Source organism: Loa loa, assembly GCF_000183805.2.
Source record: "Loa loa unplaced genomic scaffold supercont3.68, whole genome shotgun sequence".
NCBI classification, from domain to species: domain Eukaryota; kingdom Metazoa; phylum Nematoda; class Chromadorea; order Rhabditida; family Onchocercidae; genus Loa; species Loa loa.
This window is the reverse complement of record NW_018108248.1, coordinates 1-14,695: the sequence shown is the minus strand read 5'-3', so window position 1 is coordinate 14,695 and position 14,695 is coordinate 1. Positions and strand designations below refer to the sequence as shown.

General features: G+C 28.8%; 2 protein-coding genes across 2 annotated transcripts; one reads left to right on the top strand and one right to left on the bottom strand.

Moving 5' to 3' along the window:
- Nucleotides 1-6,533: 6,533 nt before the first annotated feature.
- On the top strand, nucleotides 6,534-10,342 carry LOAG_07517 (hypothetical protein; the record flags this gene model as incomplete). Its single annotated transcript, XM_003143050.1, has 5 exons — nucleotides 6,534-8,349; nucleotides 8,550-8,626; nucleotides 8,926-9,061; nucleotides 9,567-9,889; nucleotides 10,196-10,342. 5 exons carry the CDS (start codon nucleotides 6,534-6,536, stop codon nucleotides 10,340-10,342), a joined length of 2,499 nt encoding a protein of 832 aa, XP_003143098.1.
- A 961-nt stretch (nucleotides 10,343-11,303) lies between these two features.
- Nucleotides 11,304-11,867, bottom strand: LOAG_07516 (hypothetical protein; the record flags this gene model as incomplete). Its single annotated transcript, XM_003143049.2, has 1 exon — nucleotides 11,304-11,867. A coding segment is annotated over one exon (564 nt), but the record flags the coding sequence as incomplete, so codon positions are not given.
- Nucleotides 11,868-14,695: the final 2,828 nt, after the last annotated feature.

The window sequence follows — 14,695 nt, the reverse complement described above, 5'->3', positions numbered from 1 at the left end:
GCAATTAGCAAGTCATTGATAAATCACGAATATATTGAAATGTTGTTCAATAAAAGACATAAATTACATCAATCATTTTATATCATTTCTACTTAAATATTTGAATTTTAAACTGAAAGAAACAAGTAATTTGGTGAATTTTTAAATTTTAATAAATTAGCATAAATTGATAATTTTGATTTAAAAAATAAAATAGAATGGGAATGCTTCTTTGATAACATGATTTATGTAAATGCGCCCATGAATGATAGAAGAAGTCTTTTCAATTCGTTCAAAACTACACAGTTAATTACAGCGGATATGTGGCAGTCACTAATTTCAAAAAGCTGTCATACATCAGAGATAATTGCTTCACATATTTTGTCACTGAAGTTATAATAATTCTTTCATTATTTCATTATTACCTCCGAAATATCTAAGAGACGTCAAACATCCTAAAAGGTCAAACGAGCCAATATTGTAAAATGTTTATGAGGTCATCCAAACAAATGTTAAGTTGTTGACCCCATTATCCTGTTTTAGCTTACCTGTAATAACAAGCACTATCAGCCGCTCATATCTTTTCACTCATAGCCGTTTGTTAAAATGGTCTAATGGAGAAAATGAGAAACTTAATTAGCATTTATCATCAAAATCAAAAATCAAAAAGGATGAGAAACTGCATTTCCATCTCAATAAAATATCCATTTTATCATATGAACCTGTCATATGAAAGAGGATTACAGTAATAAATTAAGGAATGAAATAATAAAATAACAACAAAATTGTCACTAGCATTTAACAAATTACAAATATATCAAATAGATCCGCCGATAATATTAATACTGATAATAATGATTATTATCATTATCGCCGTTATTATCAAAGCGAAAAATATTTCATCAAAGAAACCACAAAGATTATAAGCAAGTCAATGAATAGCCATTTGGTTAACGAATTTGACATTGGACATCGAGTGACCATGAAGGATTGTGTGAACATCGGATGTTTGATAACAACGAATTTAAGAAAATAGCAAACTTTGCTAGTAATTATTGCTATAATTACTAATGCCAAATAATGTGCTAATAACATTAATGCCGACAATAACAATTGTTTTTGTCGTCATAATTACTATTGTTATTATCACATTCATATTCATTCTATAATATCATTCCAATTTCTTTTTATGTCATTTAAAAAATATCAAAAAATGAAGCATTTAAAACATTTAGAAATCAAAAATAATTTCAGCCACTACTCATTTTTTTGTTATTTCTAAAATTTTATATCATTTTATGAAAATGTTCAGGAATTTTTGATAATAGTGTTACCCAGGATAATAAATTGTCTGCAGTATTGGTTGATAAAATTAAATTTAAGTAAGGGACTTTTGAACAATAACATTAATATTTACAACAAATGACATAAATATTTGAAAAAAGAATAACAACAATGAATAAAATGTAAGTAAAACAATAACAACAATGAATGAAATATAAATAAAACAATAATAACAATGAATAAGATGTAAATAAAACAATAATAATAATGAATGAGATATAAATAAAATAATAATAACAATGAGTGGAATGTAAATAAAACAATAATAACAGTGAATGAAATGTAAATAAAACAATAATAACAGTAAATGAAATGTAGATATAAACTGGTGTATAGTTGGCATTAAACATTAACAGATGAATGAATTTTTAATCTTACAGTAATGAATAATCCTATGTTCTTTAATCCAGCATTGATACTGTATCATTTTCATATTATTGTAGAAATTGTTATACATTTCGGTTTTAATTTTCGTGGTATCAGTTAATGAGCACATTTGCTTATCTTCGAAGTACCTGAATATCTCAATCACATTTCAATTGATCATATTTTAATTTTAATTATTTTCATATTCTTTTTTTCAATTAATTTCTTCACACAATAATTAAATTAATGATATTTCATAGGTATGATTTATTCCTCAATTATCTCTTATTATTTATATTTTGAAAAGCTTTTTACCTGAGAAAAACATCGTTTGTATTTTGCGCAAATTTTCATCTCTAGAAAAAAATAAAAAATACGGTAGAGATATTACGAAATCAACCATAAATGGTGATAGCAGCAACATATTATCAGCTTACGAAAAATGGCGCAATAGTTCAAATGCGAATTTTCTAATCATTAATGCCAAAAATTACTTACTTTCCAAAGTTCCAAAAATTAATTTTTTCTCCTTTTTTTTTTTGTAATTTTAGTACTGTTACCTCTCTGTTGTGAAAAATTCAGATAATTCAGATGACTCAGAGCATTTGTTGAGCAAATTTTCCCGAACTTTATTTTTTTTTTTATTTTTCAATTTATTTATTTACTTTTTTTTACGAATTTATTTCTACAATAATTCTTTCATTACTTAGCTATCAATTGAAAACCACTTCCATAATGATTGAATTTTTGTCATAAAAAATAGCAAAAGCGTATTCTATTGTATTTGGCAGGAAGTACCACTCCAAATTTATTATTTTATATTTTAGATAAGTTTTCATTTTAAGAATTCATGCTATTCTTACATGATTATGAATAATTTTGCAATGATTATTTGCTGTGCAAGAAAGGTGAAATGTCGTACTGTGAAAAATGCATTCCTGCATTCCGCAAAAAAAGGAAAAAAAAAGGAATTGCAAAAATGCATTCCTACTTGTTGCAGAATTGCAGTTCTTCAATGATAAGTTTAACATGATTTTGCATAATCATACAGGTAAGTGCTAAAAGAAAGAAATTTGAATGTTTCAGAATAACGACAAAATCAACAAATAGCAGAAGCTTAGCATAATAGTAATGCGAAAAGTAATCAAATTTATCTTTATCAATTCCATTTCTTTTAATTCTTATTTTCTAAATCATCTTCCTTTTTCTTTATTAACATAACTACAAAAATCTTTTTTAAATTCTCTTCTACTTTATTTTAAGGGAATGATGTATTGTTAATAATTCAATGGTAATTAGTTTCAACTAGTCATATAACTTCAGTTCAAGATGGTATTGTTTCTTTCTTAAAGTATACTATCAAAGAGTTGAATGAATTTGAAGTGTCACATTTGGACTAAGTAGAATCACTTTGTTCAAAATTCCATCAAACCATAAAAACTGAAAAGTTCATAACATCTAATTACACTATTTCGTGTGATTTACTCGAAATATAGTAAAATGACTTAGATGACAAACTTTTCTGTTATTGAAAACTAAAATTTAAGCAATGTTAGCATTTCTAATAACTTGTAATAATTGTGCCAAATTTATTCATGTTTTGAAAAAAATTTCCTCAAATTGTTTGAACTATAAATTAGTCGGCTTTTAATGTTTTCACAACATTTAGTGCATTTTAATTTGTATAAATCTTGAATTGCATTAACAATATAGCACAATTGTTTTGTTGAAAAATGAGAAAAATAAAATTGAATTTTATTTGTTGTCTCAAATGGTTTACATTTTGAGAAAAAGACTAAATATTTACTGAAAAATGCTCATACCAAAAGAAATAGCAAACAAAAGTTAGGGAAGTTGTAAGCTGCATGAAGGATGGAATTGAAAGGTTCGCAATAATTTTTGATTAAGCTTTAATTAACGATGGCATCTGAATGTAATATTTATTTGTCATCCTGCATAGAGGTTACTCAACTGACTTCATTATATTTATATCTAAAGTTTCATATTTAGTTAAACATAAATAGCTTCAGTCATTTGCTTGTTTCGATCATTGTTCGCAGTTAAGTTCCTAAAATAGCCACTTCAGAGTTTCAAAGAAAAGTAGCCACATTGGTGTTTCAAAAAGTAATGATTGAAGATGATTTATCGACAATAATTATCTTAATCATATTTCGATTGATAATATTTTAATTCCGATTATTTTCATCCATTCTTTTTTCAATTAATTTCTTCATATAATAATTAAATCATTGATATTTCATAGACATGATTTATTTCTTTGTAATTAATCTAATCTACATGGTAATTAAAAGTATGTTTGCATGTTTATATGGAAAATAAAAAGACATTCTAATATTATTTAGCCTAATGATTGTCTCTTGCAACTTTTACTCATTATGCATTTGCCCAAGCTATAAGTTACAAGTTGAAGATTTTACGAGTTATAATGAAGTTTTAAAAGGACAAATAAATAATGGAATCATTTATATTACTGTACAAATGAATATTGAAATAATGATAAAACAAAAGTTTCAAAATTGATGAGTATCATAAATCAATTGATAATTTTTGCCGTATAATTCAATTATTCAAATCACATTTGCATGCAGTGCATGCATTGCATGCATGTATGTGTAAATTTGTCTAGCCTTGAAGATGGAAGAAAAAAATTGATTAGAAGTGAAAATTTTCATTAATAATAGTTAACAGCAGCTGGTTGACACAAACCTAGTTATTACCAGTAATGGATGAAATGTGAAAAGATGAGGACAGATTGTTGTAATATTATCTCAACCGATCAACAGTTCTATCATTAATGACCTTCACAATTTGTGGTACCATTTGTCGCATACAACAGCAGCTGTTAATCTATCAATGGTAACTTGCATTTATGATTGTATTATAAGACGTAAAGTCACGATTGTTTTGTTTTTTTTTCCAACTCTTTTTATCCATAAAAATATTAAAAGTAATTAATTTTAAACTACTGTAAATTAATACTTCAATATGCTTGAATATTTTTTTCATCCCTTCCATTTTCCCAATCTCTCATTTTCTCTCTCTCTCTCTTTCCTACTTTCTCTTCCTTGAAAATGATTTTTAATTCATCATTGTTTAAATTAAAATCTACAATGAATATATAGTGGAAAAAACTAAGGGACAAATGTGAAATTTTAAAATTCTTAAATTTTTTTTGCAAATCAATATCACTTTCATAACAAATTCTCAATGCGGTAATTTTTCACGTGGAAAATTCAATGTGAAAAAGATAAAATGAAAATTTGTTTAAAATGCTTAAAATTCCTTTCTTTTCATCAAAAAATAAAAGTTAAAGAACTCTTTTGTATATATTATTGAATCAAAAACTTAACTTTAATAAAATTTTTAAAAGTTGTCATTGTTTATTTTATTTACTTAAATGATAAAATCTTCCACAAAATATTTGCATATTACTTTGTTTTAATTTCATATTTATCAATAATTTCTGCTCATCGTTGTCATCAAAAGTTCATATTTGTATGCTTAAAGATGATGATATTTGTCATGACGATAACAGAGGTCAGATTATAAGGTCAATTATAAAAATTGGAGGGAGAAGTTGTTGATGTCATATGCATCTCACCTCATTCCTTTAGTATTATGCAATCTAAAGGATTGCCTCAATGGTAACCTGTCTGGTCATCATCCTGTCTCAGCTCTAAATATTTGGACGACTACAATTGACCGATACCATTTACTAATGAAACGCAACTTCTTATAGATGCTTATTTTCATGTTTATTTTTACTTTTTAATAATTGCATTTTGAAAAGTTTATTGTTCGTTATATGAAATTCTCTGAAATATTCTCTGTATTGGGTAAAAGTTTGTGGATTATATTAGAAAGGATTAGTGAAAAGAATGTTTTTTTTAGTATCAAATTTTAGTCCAAATTTTACCTTTTCTATGAAAAAAAATGCAAAGTTCAAATTTCGTGTTTTTAGATTGATTTTCTTTTTTAAAGTTTTAATTGCATATGTTATTACTACAATTGATATTGCATATGAATGATATTAGGCTTAGAATACACTGATTACAACAGTTCATAATATGCAATGATATAAATGAACGTAAACTGTTTTATTTAGCCAAAAATGGACTGAATATTAGCTCTGCTAATTCCTTAATTATTATCAGTAGTACATTGTCTTGTCGATTTCTATTATTATACAACGGGATATTTCTTGTGAATATTTTTTCCAAATTTTAATAATAGTTTCTATTAATTACAGGTGCAAAGTCGGAAGTTAATAATCTTCAGTCATTACATTCTACCTATTTTTGCAGCAATATTATTATCTAATTTGTGTTTCGTTCTTTTTACTCCTATCAATTAATTAGCAATCTCTGCTACTAATATTTGATATTACTTATCATTGTTCGAAATTTCATTATTATATTTCTACATTCAAACTATCCAGAAATTACCGCAAAACACGAATTACCGGAAAATTGTAAAATCGTAAAAAGACTAACAGGATTAAATGGTTAAACCTGTTTTTTGTTTAGACGGAATTTTTCACGGAAATTTTCATATTTCCATTTAAAAACCGTCTAAAAACTGTTGAAATACGAACCGCCGGGAAATTATTAAGTCGGAGAAAAGTTGATATTTAAACCTATTCTTTGCGGAGATTTTTTACGAAATTTTAAAAAGGAATCTCGATACTAGACTAGAAGAAAAATAACGACTCAGATTACAATTGATTAAACAGTCAAAACGGAAGAGAGACAGTTCAACCAATTTAGTAATAACCGGTGCGATTATTACGGGATTATTGCTACAGATAAATTAATTGGTAATAAATGTCTGGGCAATCATCATCACGAACAACAACAACAACAACAACACCATCTCAAGAAACTCATCAACAGGAACAAGTATCTCAGGAACAAGCTTTCCATCAACAACCACAACAATTAAAGATACGATTTTCCCATCGACAGAATGTACAACCATCTAAGAAACCATCATCAAAGGGATCATCGATTACAGATTCATCTCGTGAGGTCATCGAAAACATGCTTACAGATGGAGTTCATGAAATACTCGTACCGTCTTCATCATCCATTCAACAGCCACATTTACTTCAACAAGCTCAACAACAAGTACAAACATCTCAGCAAAAGTATCCTGAAGAAAATCAATTCGTCATACCATTACCCGTACAAACTAATCAGCAATCTTTCGGAATACCTCAGCAATCACAAGAACAGTTGTTACTACAAGTACCTCTGCAGCAACCACAGCAAATGTTGAATGTGGTAAACCCCGGAACTACCAATACCCAAATGTTCTTACAAGTTCCTCAGTTACAAACAAATTCGAATATACCATCGCAGGAATCTCCGATAACATCTCAACAGTCACATATGCGAAGAGCTGAATCATTGTTTCTACAAGCATCTCAGCAGTCAGCAGAAACTGATACACGAGGCAATCGTTTATTCATCAAACCATCTCACCACAATCAGCGCTTGCAATTACAACAACCTTCAGATGGATCTCAGCAGCAAAATGTTCAAGGAACTCAACAACTACTGCTACGGTTATCAAAGCAAATACCGATATCATCACCACAACAACCGCTTCAACAAGCACAACCACTGCTCGTTCAACTTCTTCAACAATCTTCAGCTACACCTCGACAACCATGTCCAGAACAGAAGCAACATCCATTCTTACAGCAAACGACATTACGTCCAGTTCAGAAGATACCAGTACGGTCTTCTTTACAACAAGTACGATCAACTCGACAAACACCAATGCAGTCATTTCAGCGACCTTTGGTACCGCAATCAACTCAGGTATTCCAGCAACCAAATCAAAGAGTATCTTCATTCTCCTTGGAAATACCACAAGAAACGACGCAAATTATGCAACAGATGCAATCTAATCAACCTTCTATCTCATCTGAACAACCAGTTTCGCAAAGGATTCAACAGATGTTCCGGCAAATATCTCAGCAACCGATGCTAGAAGTGAGGGGAACAAATTCAGAAAACAGTTCGCTACTTGCTCAGCTTACACAAATGATTCAATTGCAGCAAATGATTCAACAATCACAGGTTCAATCAACTCAACAACCTCCATTTGCACAGTTTATTCCATGGGAATCACTAGGAGTACCATTGGGGATTTTACAGGTATCAGAATCAGATTTTCAATCATGTCAGCAATCATCACAAGGGGTCCAAGATTCACTTGAAATACCGGAGGTATCACTTTTTGATTTATCTCCACAACAATTCATGCGCATCATTCAACAGTGCCCATACAATGGACCATCAAATCAGGAATCATCAACGAAATCAGCTCGAGAATCATCATTACAATCACGCCAAGCACCACCTATACCACCCGGTCAAGAATCATCGACAAAATTAGTCCGTGAATCACTTCTAAAATCAGGCCAAAAATCATCAACATCATTGTATCAGAAATCATCCATACAGTCATCTCGACAATGTCCACTTTTGCAAGGAAATCAAATCCGAGAATTACCGCCGGAAAGTATTGCATCATTAAATCAAATTAACACTTCACCGACACTAAATGATACAGTGATGGCATCAGTTAGCATTCCTAATGCTGGTGAATCACAGGAAACATTCACAGAAGGTTTGTTCATTGGTTTTATATCATTTAAGTAAATTTAGATTAGTCAAGATTAGGTTAGACTTTTTTAAAATGAGAATTAACTTGAAATTGGTCAAAATCTTTTTTATACTCCTTTCTTCCTCTTTTTCTTTCTTATTGTCTAAGTAAATTAAAATTTGTTTGATTTTATTCCAGTCTTTATTTTTTTTTCTCACTTGCAGATAGTTATGAGAATGAATCTAACGATGACGAGGCAAGTGATAATTTCATTTCAGGCTCAGAAGCTACCATGTCATCAGTAAGTGTTCATACAATGTAAACAACAGAATTTTTTATTTTTCATTTTTTCCTGCATAAATTAGCATATGGCAAATGTATATCGTGCAGTGCAAACTGTCTTATTAAAGTATCCTTCATATCATTTCTCGTAAAATCTGTATTTTTCAATTCCTTCCAGTCGATGTAATGCATAATAATGATTTAAATTATTTCATTTGACTTGTGCTATGTAAATTTTAATTTTCGTTAATTTAAAAAAAAAGATATTTTTTAAATTCATTTTTTAACTTCCATTTTTAGCAATAATTTTGGTTTCAGCCAGAATTTATAGCAACAGAATGCATGAAGAGTAGACCATTGCAAACAGTGGCATCTGAAGCTTCACAAATTACCGTTTCTACAAGACCAAGAAATTCAAGCAAATCACAAAAAGCAAGAGCCGACAGTTATTCCGGTTCGTTTGTTAATATAGATTTTTGCAATAAATATTGATAAAATAAGTAATAATTAATAATGATAATAATTGGTAATAGTAATAATAACAATAATAATAATAATAATAATAATAATAATGTAATAATAAATAATAATAGTTTTATAAGAAAAAATTTTCTTTTGGACAAAAAAAAAAAGAAGACATACTTTATTGTAATATTTCAAGCAAAATGAAAAAAAAAAATGAAATTTCGAAGGAAATTAATTTTTCATCCTTACGTCTCTTTATTTTTGAATAAATGTTGTTAAAAAGTTTATGAATGATTTATTCTGAAGATTTTTAAATGAATTTTACCTGGAATCTGAATAATTGATGTTTTATTGTAAAACAATTGATATATTCATTATTCATTCCTATAAAATGTTACGTACCCTTGAAGTTATTCATATCTAACACTACCATGCAAACAGTGATATTGGAATCGGTGATAAGTTTGAAGCCTAAATGAAAAGTGAAATTTCAGATTCAACAACTGGAACTGCTGAAAGTAAAACAGGAATCGCAGGATATATGGATTCATGTCATACTTCTGGTGTGAATGAGAATAGTTCAGGATCATTTAATAACGATTATTTGGCAGCTTTAATATCTACAACTTTAGCTGCTCTAACACGATCCTTACTTAATCAACAAACAGAATCTGATATTCCGGAAAATATCAGTATTATATCATCGTTACTAAATCATCTTTCAAATCCCAATGAGATAAACCTTCGTCCGAACAATAACACAAGTGATAATGAGGCAATGCAACCAAGAAATGAACTTTATCAGGCAAGTTCATTTGTCATTTACTTTTATAAATTTAGAAAATACAATTAATCATATCCATAATATTGCCCATATCATATCCATAATATTGCCTATAATACTGCCCATATCATACCCATAGTATTGTCGGAACTTCCCTTTTTTTCTTTTTTACGATTGTATTTACTTAAATTCACGAAAAATTGAGAAAATTTGATGACAGTTTCATTTATTTTTCAGCTAATACTTCAATATTCCCACCTTCCACTCATTTTAATCAATTCAAATATTAATTCCTGTCATTTTTTTACCTTTAATTTATAATTTTTTTATCAATTGCAGAAGGCTAAAAGCTGTTTGCTGCAGATTCTTTGTGGCGATCAATTAACGATGCAAGAGGTGACAGATCGTTTAGCCAATCTAAACGCAAGAATTGAGAGTATGTCAAATCTAATGAATAATGGTGTGATGAGTTCTGATTCATTATAATCTATGAAATATTTATTTATCAATTGGTTTTGTTTTTTTTTTTTTTGTTTTCTTTTCTGGTAACAATCATATGCAAATAAATGCTTTCAATAAATTATTAATTAATGTTGAAATGTAACTATTATTAGTTTTTTTTCGAATTTATTTTCTCCTTTTCATTTTTCAGAATAGTTAAATTTAACTTTTACAGCAATGGTTGCAATGAATGGATGAATGTACGAATGATTTTATTTAAATTAATTTTATTTTTCATTTATACATTCTTGTATTAAATGCATTAATTGGGTAATTTATTTCTTTCAACAAATAAAAGACATTATTTATATGTATTTGTGCTCTTTTATTTCGTATAAAATTGTTTTACTTACCTTTTCACATAATTGTATTCTTTGTCACAAAAAAAAAGAATTTCATTGTTTCCATAAAAATTTTGAAATGTTTCTTTTGTATAATATCTTTTTTGAAAATTATTATTTATGTTAGTGTTTACGTAGGTGGAAAAAACTTGCATAAGCATATATATATGTATGTATAATGCTTATATGTCGATGTTCGTTTCTTTCTTAAACTTCGCTTTTTTTTCCTTGTCATTTGAATTTACTAAATCCCGGATGACTTTTTTTGAAGTTTTGAAGTCGAAAAATACTGGTCAATCAAAACGATTATTTATTGTTGTAATTCGACCGAAACTACCAATGTGATTCCGGCATACTGCATCTTAAAATGTCATCGCTTTGTTGATACCGTATAAATTGTCCATATTTTATTGTAGCATTAAATCAATAATATTAATTATTGGCAGTAGCACTTATCTGATAGTTAAATTGACAGTAATATTTACACAGTTAAATTGACAGTAACATTTCGACAATACAATGAAATTAGATGAGTCAAATTGGAATAATTTAAAAGTAATTATTCAATAATCGAATTATCAATTCATATTGAATTGTTGTTAGTTTTATTCAATATAATCCTCAATAACGACAGTCTTCTCGGGGGCAAGAACGAAATTATGAAGAATATCTTCTACTTCTGGGAAAAATTTCTTATATTCTTCGTAACCTTTCCAGCGTGGTTTTGTAAGATGGGTATATTGTATACCACCACCATAACAAATTAAATTACATTCGCGTCCAAGACATTTTAAACATGCTAATTTATAACAATGCTTAATTTCCGGTATACAGCGCATCCGTTTCTTTTTCTTTTTTCGATTTCTTGCTCTTACCGTACGCCAGAATTTTTCCTCACAAATACGTGTCGCACGAACAAAGCAATCATCATTCCAACAATGTAAATCATTTGATAATTTCCCGGCAATTGTTAAACATTTCACTTCACAATGTTCCATAAATGGACTTGTTTTTGTTAAGATACAATTATTTACTGCCATTGGACATTGCTGACCATCATCTGATGGTGAAGTTTCTTCTACACCTCGTATCGTTGCTGCTACATTTTCTACCGTTGCATTTGTTGCTGTTGTTATTATTCCGATTTTTGTTGTTGTTTCCGGTATTGTCTGTATAAATTATATCATTATCAATTATCTCAACTAGTATAAGTCATGTAAATTATAAATCATTTTTGTCGAATTACTATTAATAAGTAGTAGTGATAATCATATCCCAATGTTTGAAATATAAGACGCAATTGACGTACGTATGCTACCCGTTAAAGTTACAATAAATGATAGATAACTGTTATCTTACACATCTTTTATCAATATCATAAAATATATTGATTAAATTCAACTGATAAGAAGAAGTAATCCGGTAGAAAGGTAACAATCAGTTAATTTCAGTTTAAAAAAAATTTTTCACTTCTACAATAATTTATATATTGCACAAGTATTATTGTTAACTTTAATTATTATTAAAGCAAAATTCTAGCCTCTTGTTTATGTGTCCGGAAAAACTTGACAAGTTTTGATTTACATTCATTCAGAATTTGTTCCTTTAAATGAATCGGTATATGAGGAAGCTCAAAACGATGACGTATATCGATAAGACTATTACACGATGATATGATAACGATCAGTAATGGCAAGTGCTTTGAAGCCATAATTGTAGACATCATACAAAAATTTGAAATAACCCAAAAAATAACCATACAGTATGCTTCCTCTATTAAATAATGATTGATTAAACATTTTATACAAATTTAATATATCATTTAAACTTGCCGTAAACAAAATTTATCAAATGAAACAAATAAATCAATAAAAAAAAAGGAAAGTCTTCGCCAATTTGAGGAAACAGTAATACAGTTAGTTTGTGCAAATAAATTTACATATTTCCATATGATAATAATTTGGCAAGTTTAACTGTTCTTTTAATTTATTTGGACTACTTGAGATACCCATTAGTTCGTTAACGATTGTTGGTCAAAGAAATTTTAGATTCATAAATTTTTGGAATTTGTCAAATTCTGCTAAGTTTGATCTTCTGGTCATCTTTTTTTGACAAAAGATTGCGTTAATACAAGAAGTTGTTTTTAAATTGTTTGATTTTCGAAATTCAAAATATTAGCTTTATTTTAAACTCTCATTATTGTTATATTCATTGCAAGCAATTCAGCTGCAGCAAAATGACTTGTTGATTAAATGCAGTGCAATGAACAGTGAGTTATCAGTTGAAATGAGGAAACAAAAGAATGATATAGAAATACAATCAATCAAAATCTTGCTGATAAATCGATACCATGATGTATCTTGTTTAGATATTACATGGTCATTCGTAGTTATGTAGTATCGTAGATAATATAACAGTTAATGTATTGAAACAAATTTAAGAAAATTATTTGTGAATTTGAAAAAAGAAAATCGAAAATTGTATGATTTATATAATTATATGCTTTAGCAAGTCTTTCTTCCTGCAAACATGCTCCGTTTAACTTGAAGCGATACCTCTGGATCTACCATCATTTTAAATTCCCTTTATCATACGTTCATTTCAAGTAAAGAAAATTTCAAAAACGAAATCTGCTCGATAGAATTTTTGAGTCGTTTTGATTCTGAAATGTTCCACCTGAAATGAATTATGTACTTGTGAACTGGCTTAGATGGCTACCCTCATCAATACATCACCTCGCAAGTAGGATCAATTACGTAATTACTATCATCAGTTTCTCATATAATTCCAAAAACCACATTTGAGATCGCAAGAAAATAATTGCAATCACTTTTTCTCTTTTCCTACTAGCTCTCATTTTCGTGATCTAACAAATTCAAAAATTTTTAAAAACTTCAAAACATTATCTGGTTTCAAATTTTTGAGAAAATTCATTAAAAAAAATTTAGAAAGCTAATTGGAAGATAATGAGTATACAAATTCGTACAGATAGCATATGTCACCGATTCTAAACCTCACTTTAAGTTAAGTTTGAAAAAAAGCGGGAAATCGAATTCGCCTTCTGTGAAAACATTTATAAGAATTTTTGTTTTTATCGAAAACTGAAGACGGTAAATCGAAGTGTTTCCAATACTTTTTCTTCAATTTACGGATGGATGCTTGTCATAAATAAGTGGGATATCCACATTTCATGTCTTTCCACATTCCATCTTATGTAAATGCTAATATCTATCATGTTAGCTGATACTGCATCAATAGTATATCTCGAGAATTGATTCTCGAGAATTGGAAATATCAGTAAGCAATCTCCATTTCATTTATTCTGCAATTCACCGTACTATTTATCCTCACTTTACCGTCATTTCTGCTCCATTCTGTCTGCAGAGTGAAGGAAAAGTAAAGAAAAAAGCGATTGGATGAGGTGGACAATGACCAGAATAAACGAGTGTAGGAATAAATTCATCGCTATATTGCATTTCACATATTTTAAACTGACCTGAAACTGTTATATTTAAGACTCATTTTCTCTAATCTTGAAAGACTCAAAGGGCATAACTCAAATATCCAACTTGTACTTTTTCCTAAGGTCTGGATAATATTGTATTAGAGAAGTAAGTCCAGAATGGATGGCTTGCAATCTTACAAAATTCGACTAAATCACTTGAAATCGACCAATCTATTATTCATTCTTCCATTCATTCATTAATCTTCTGACTTTAAAAATTTTTCCCTGAAATGGTTATTTTTATAAAGTATAGTGAAGCAGTACAATCATTAGACGAGCTAAATACCGACTTTTTCCATTTAAAAGGTCTTTTCTGAAAGTTCTTCCAAAACCTAAGAATCTTTTTACTCCTCGAATCATTGTGTACAAACATTCAATTCATTTTCATAAAATAAAAGCTAATTAAGCTTTGCGACAAAATGGACAGCTTACGAAAATGTTTCAAGATGATCTTCATGTTTCACTTTGATATGTCAATCGATTTCTTAATAC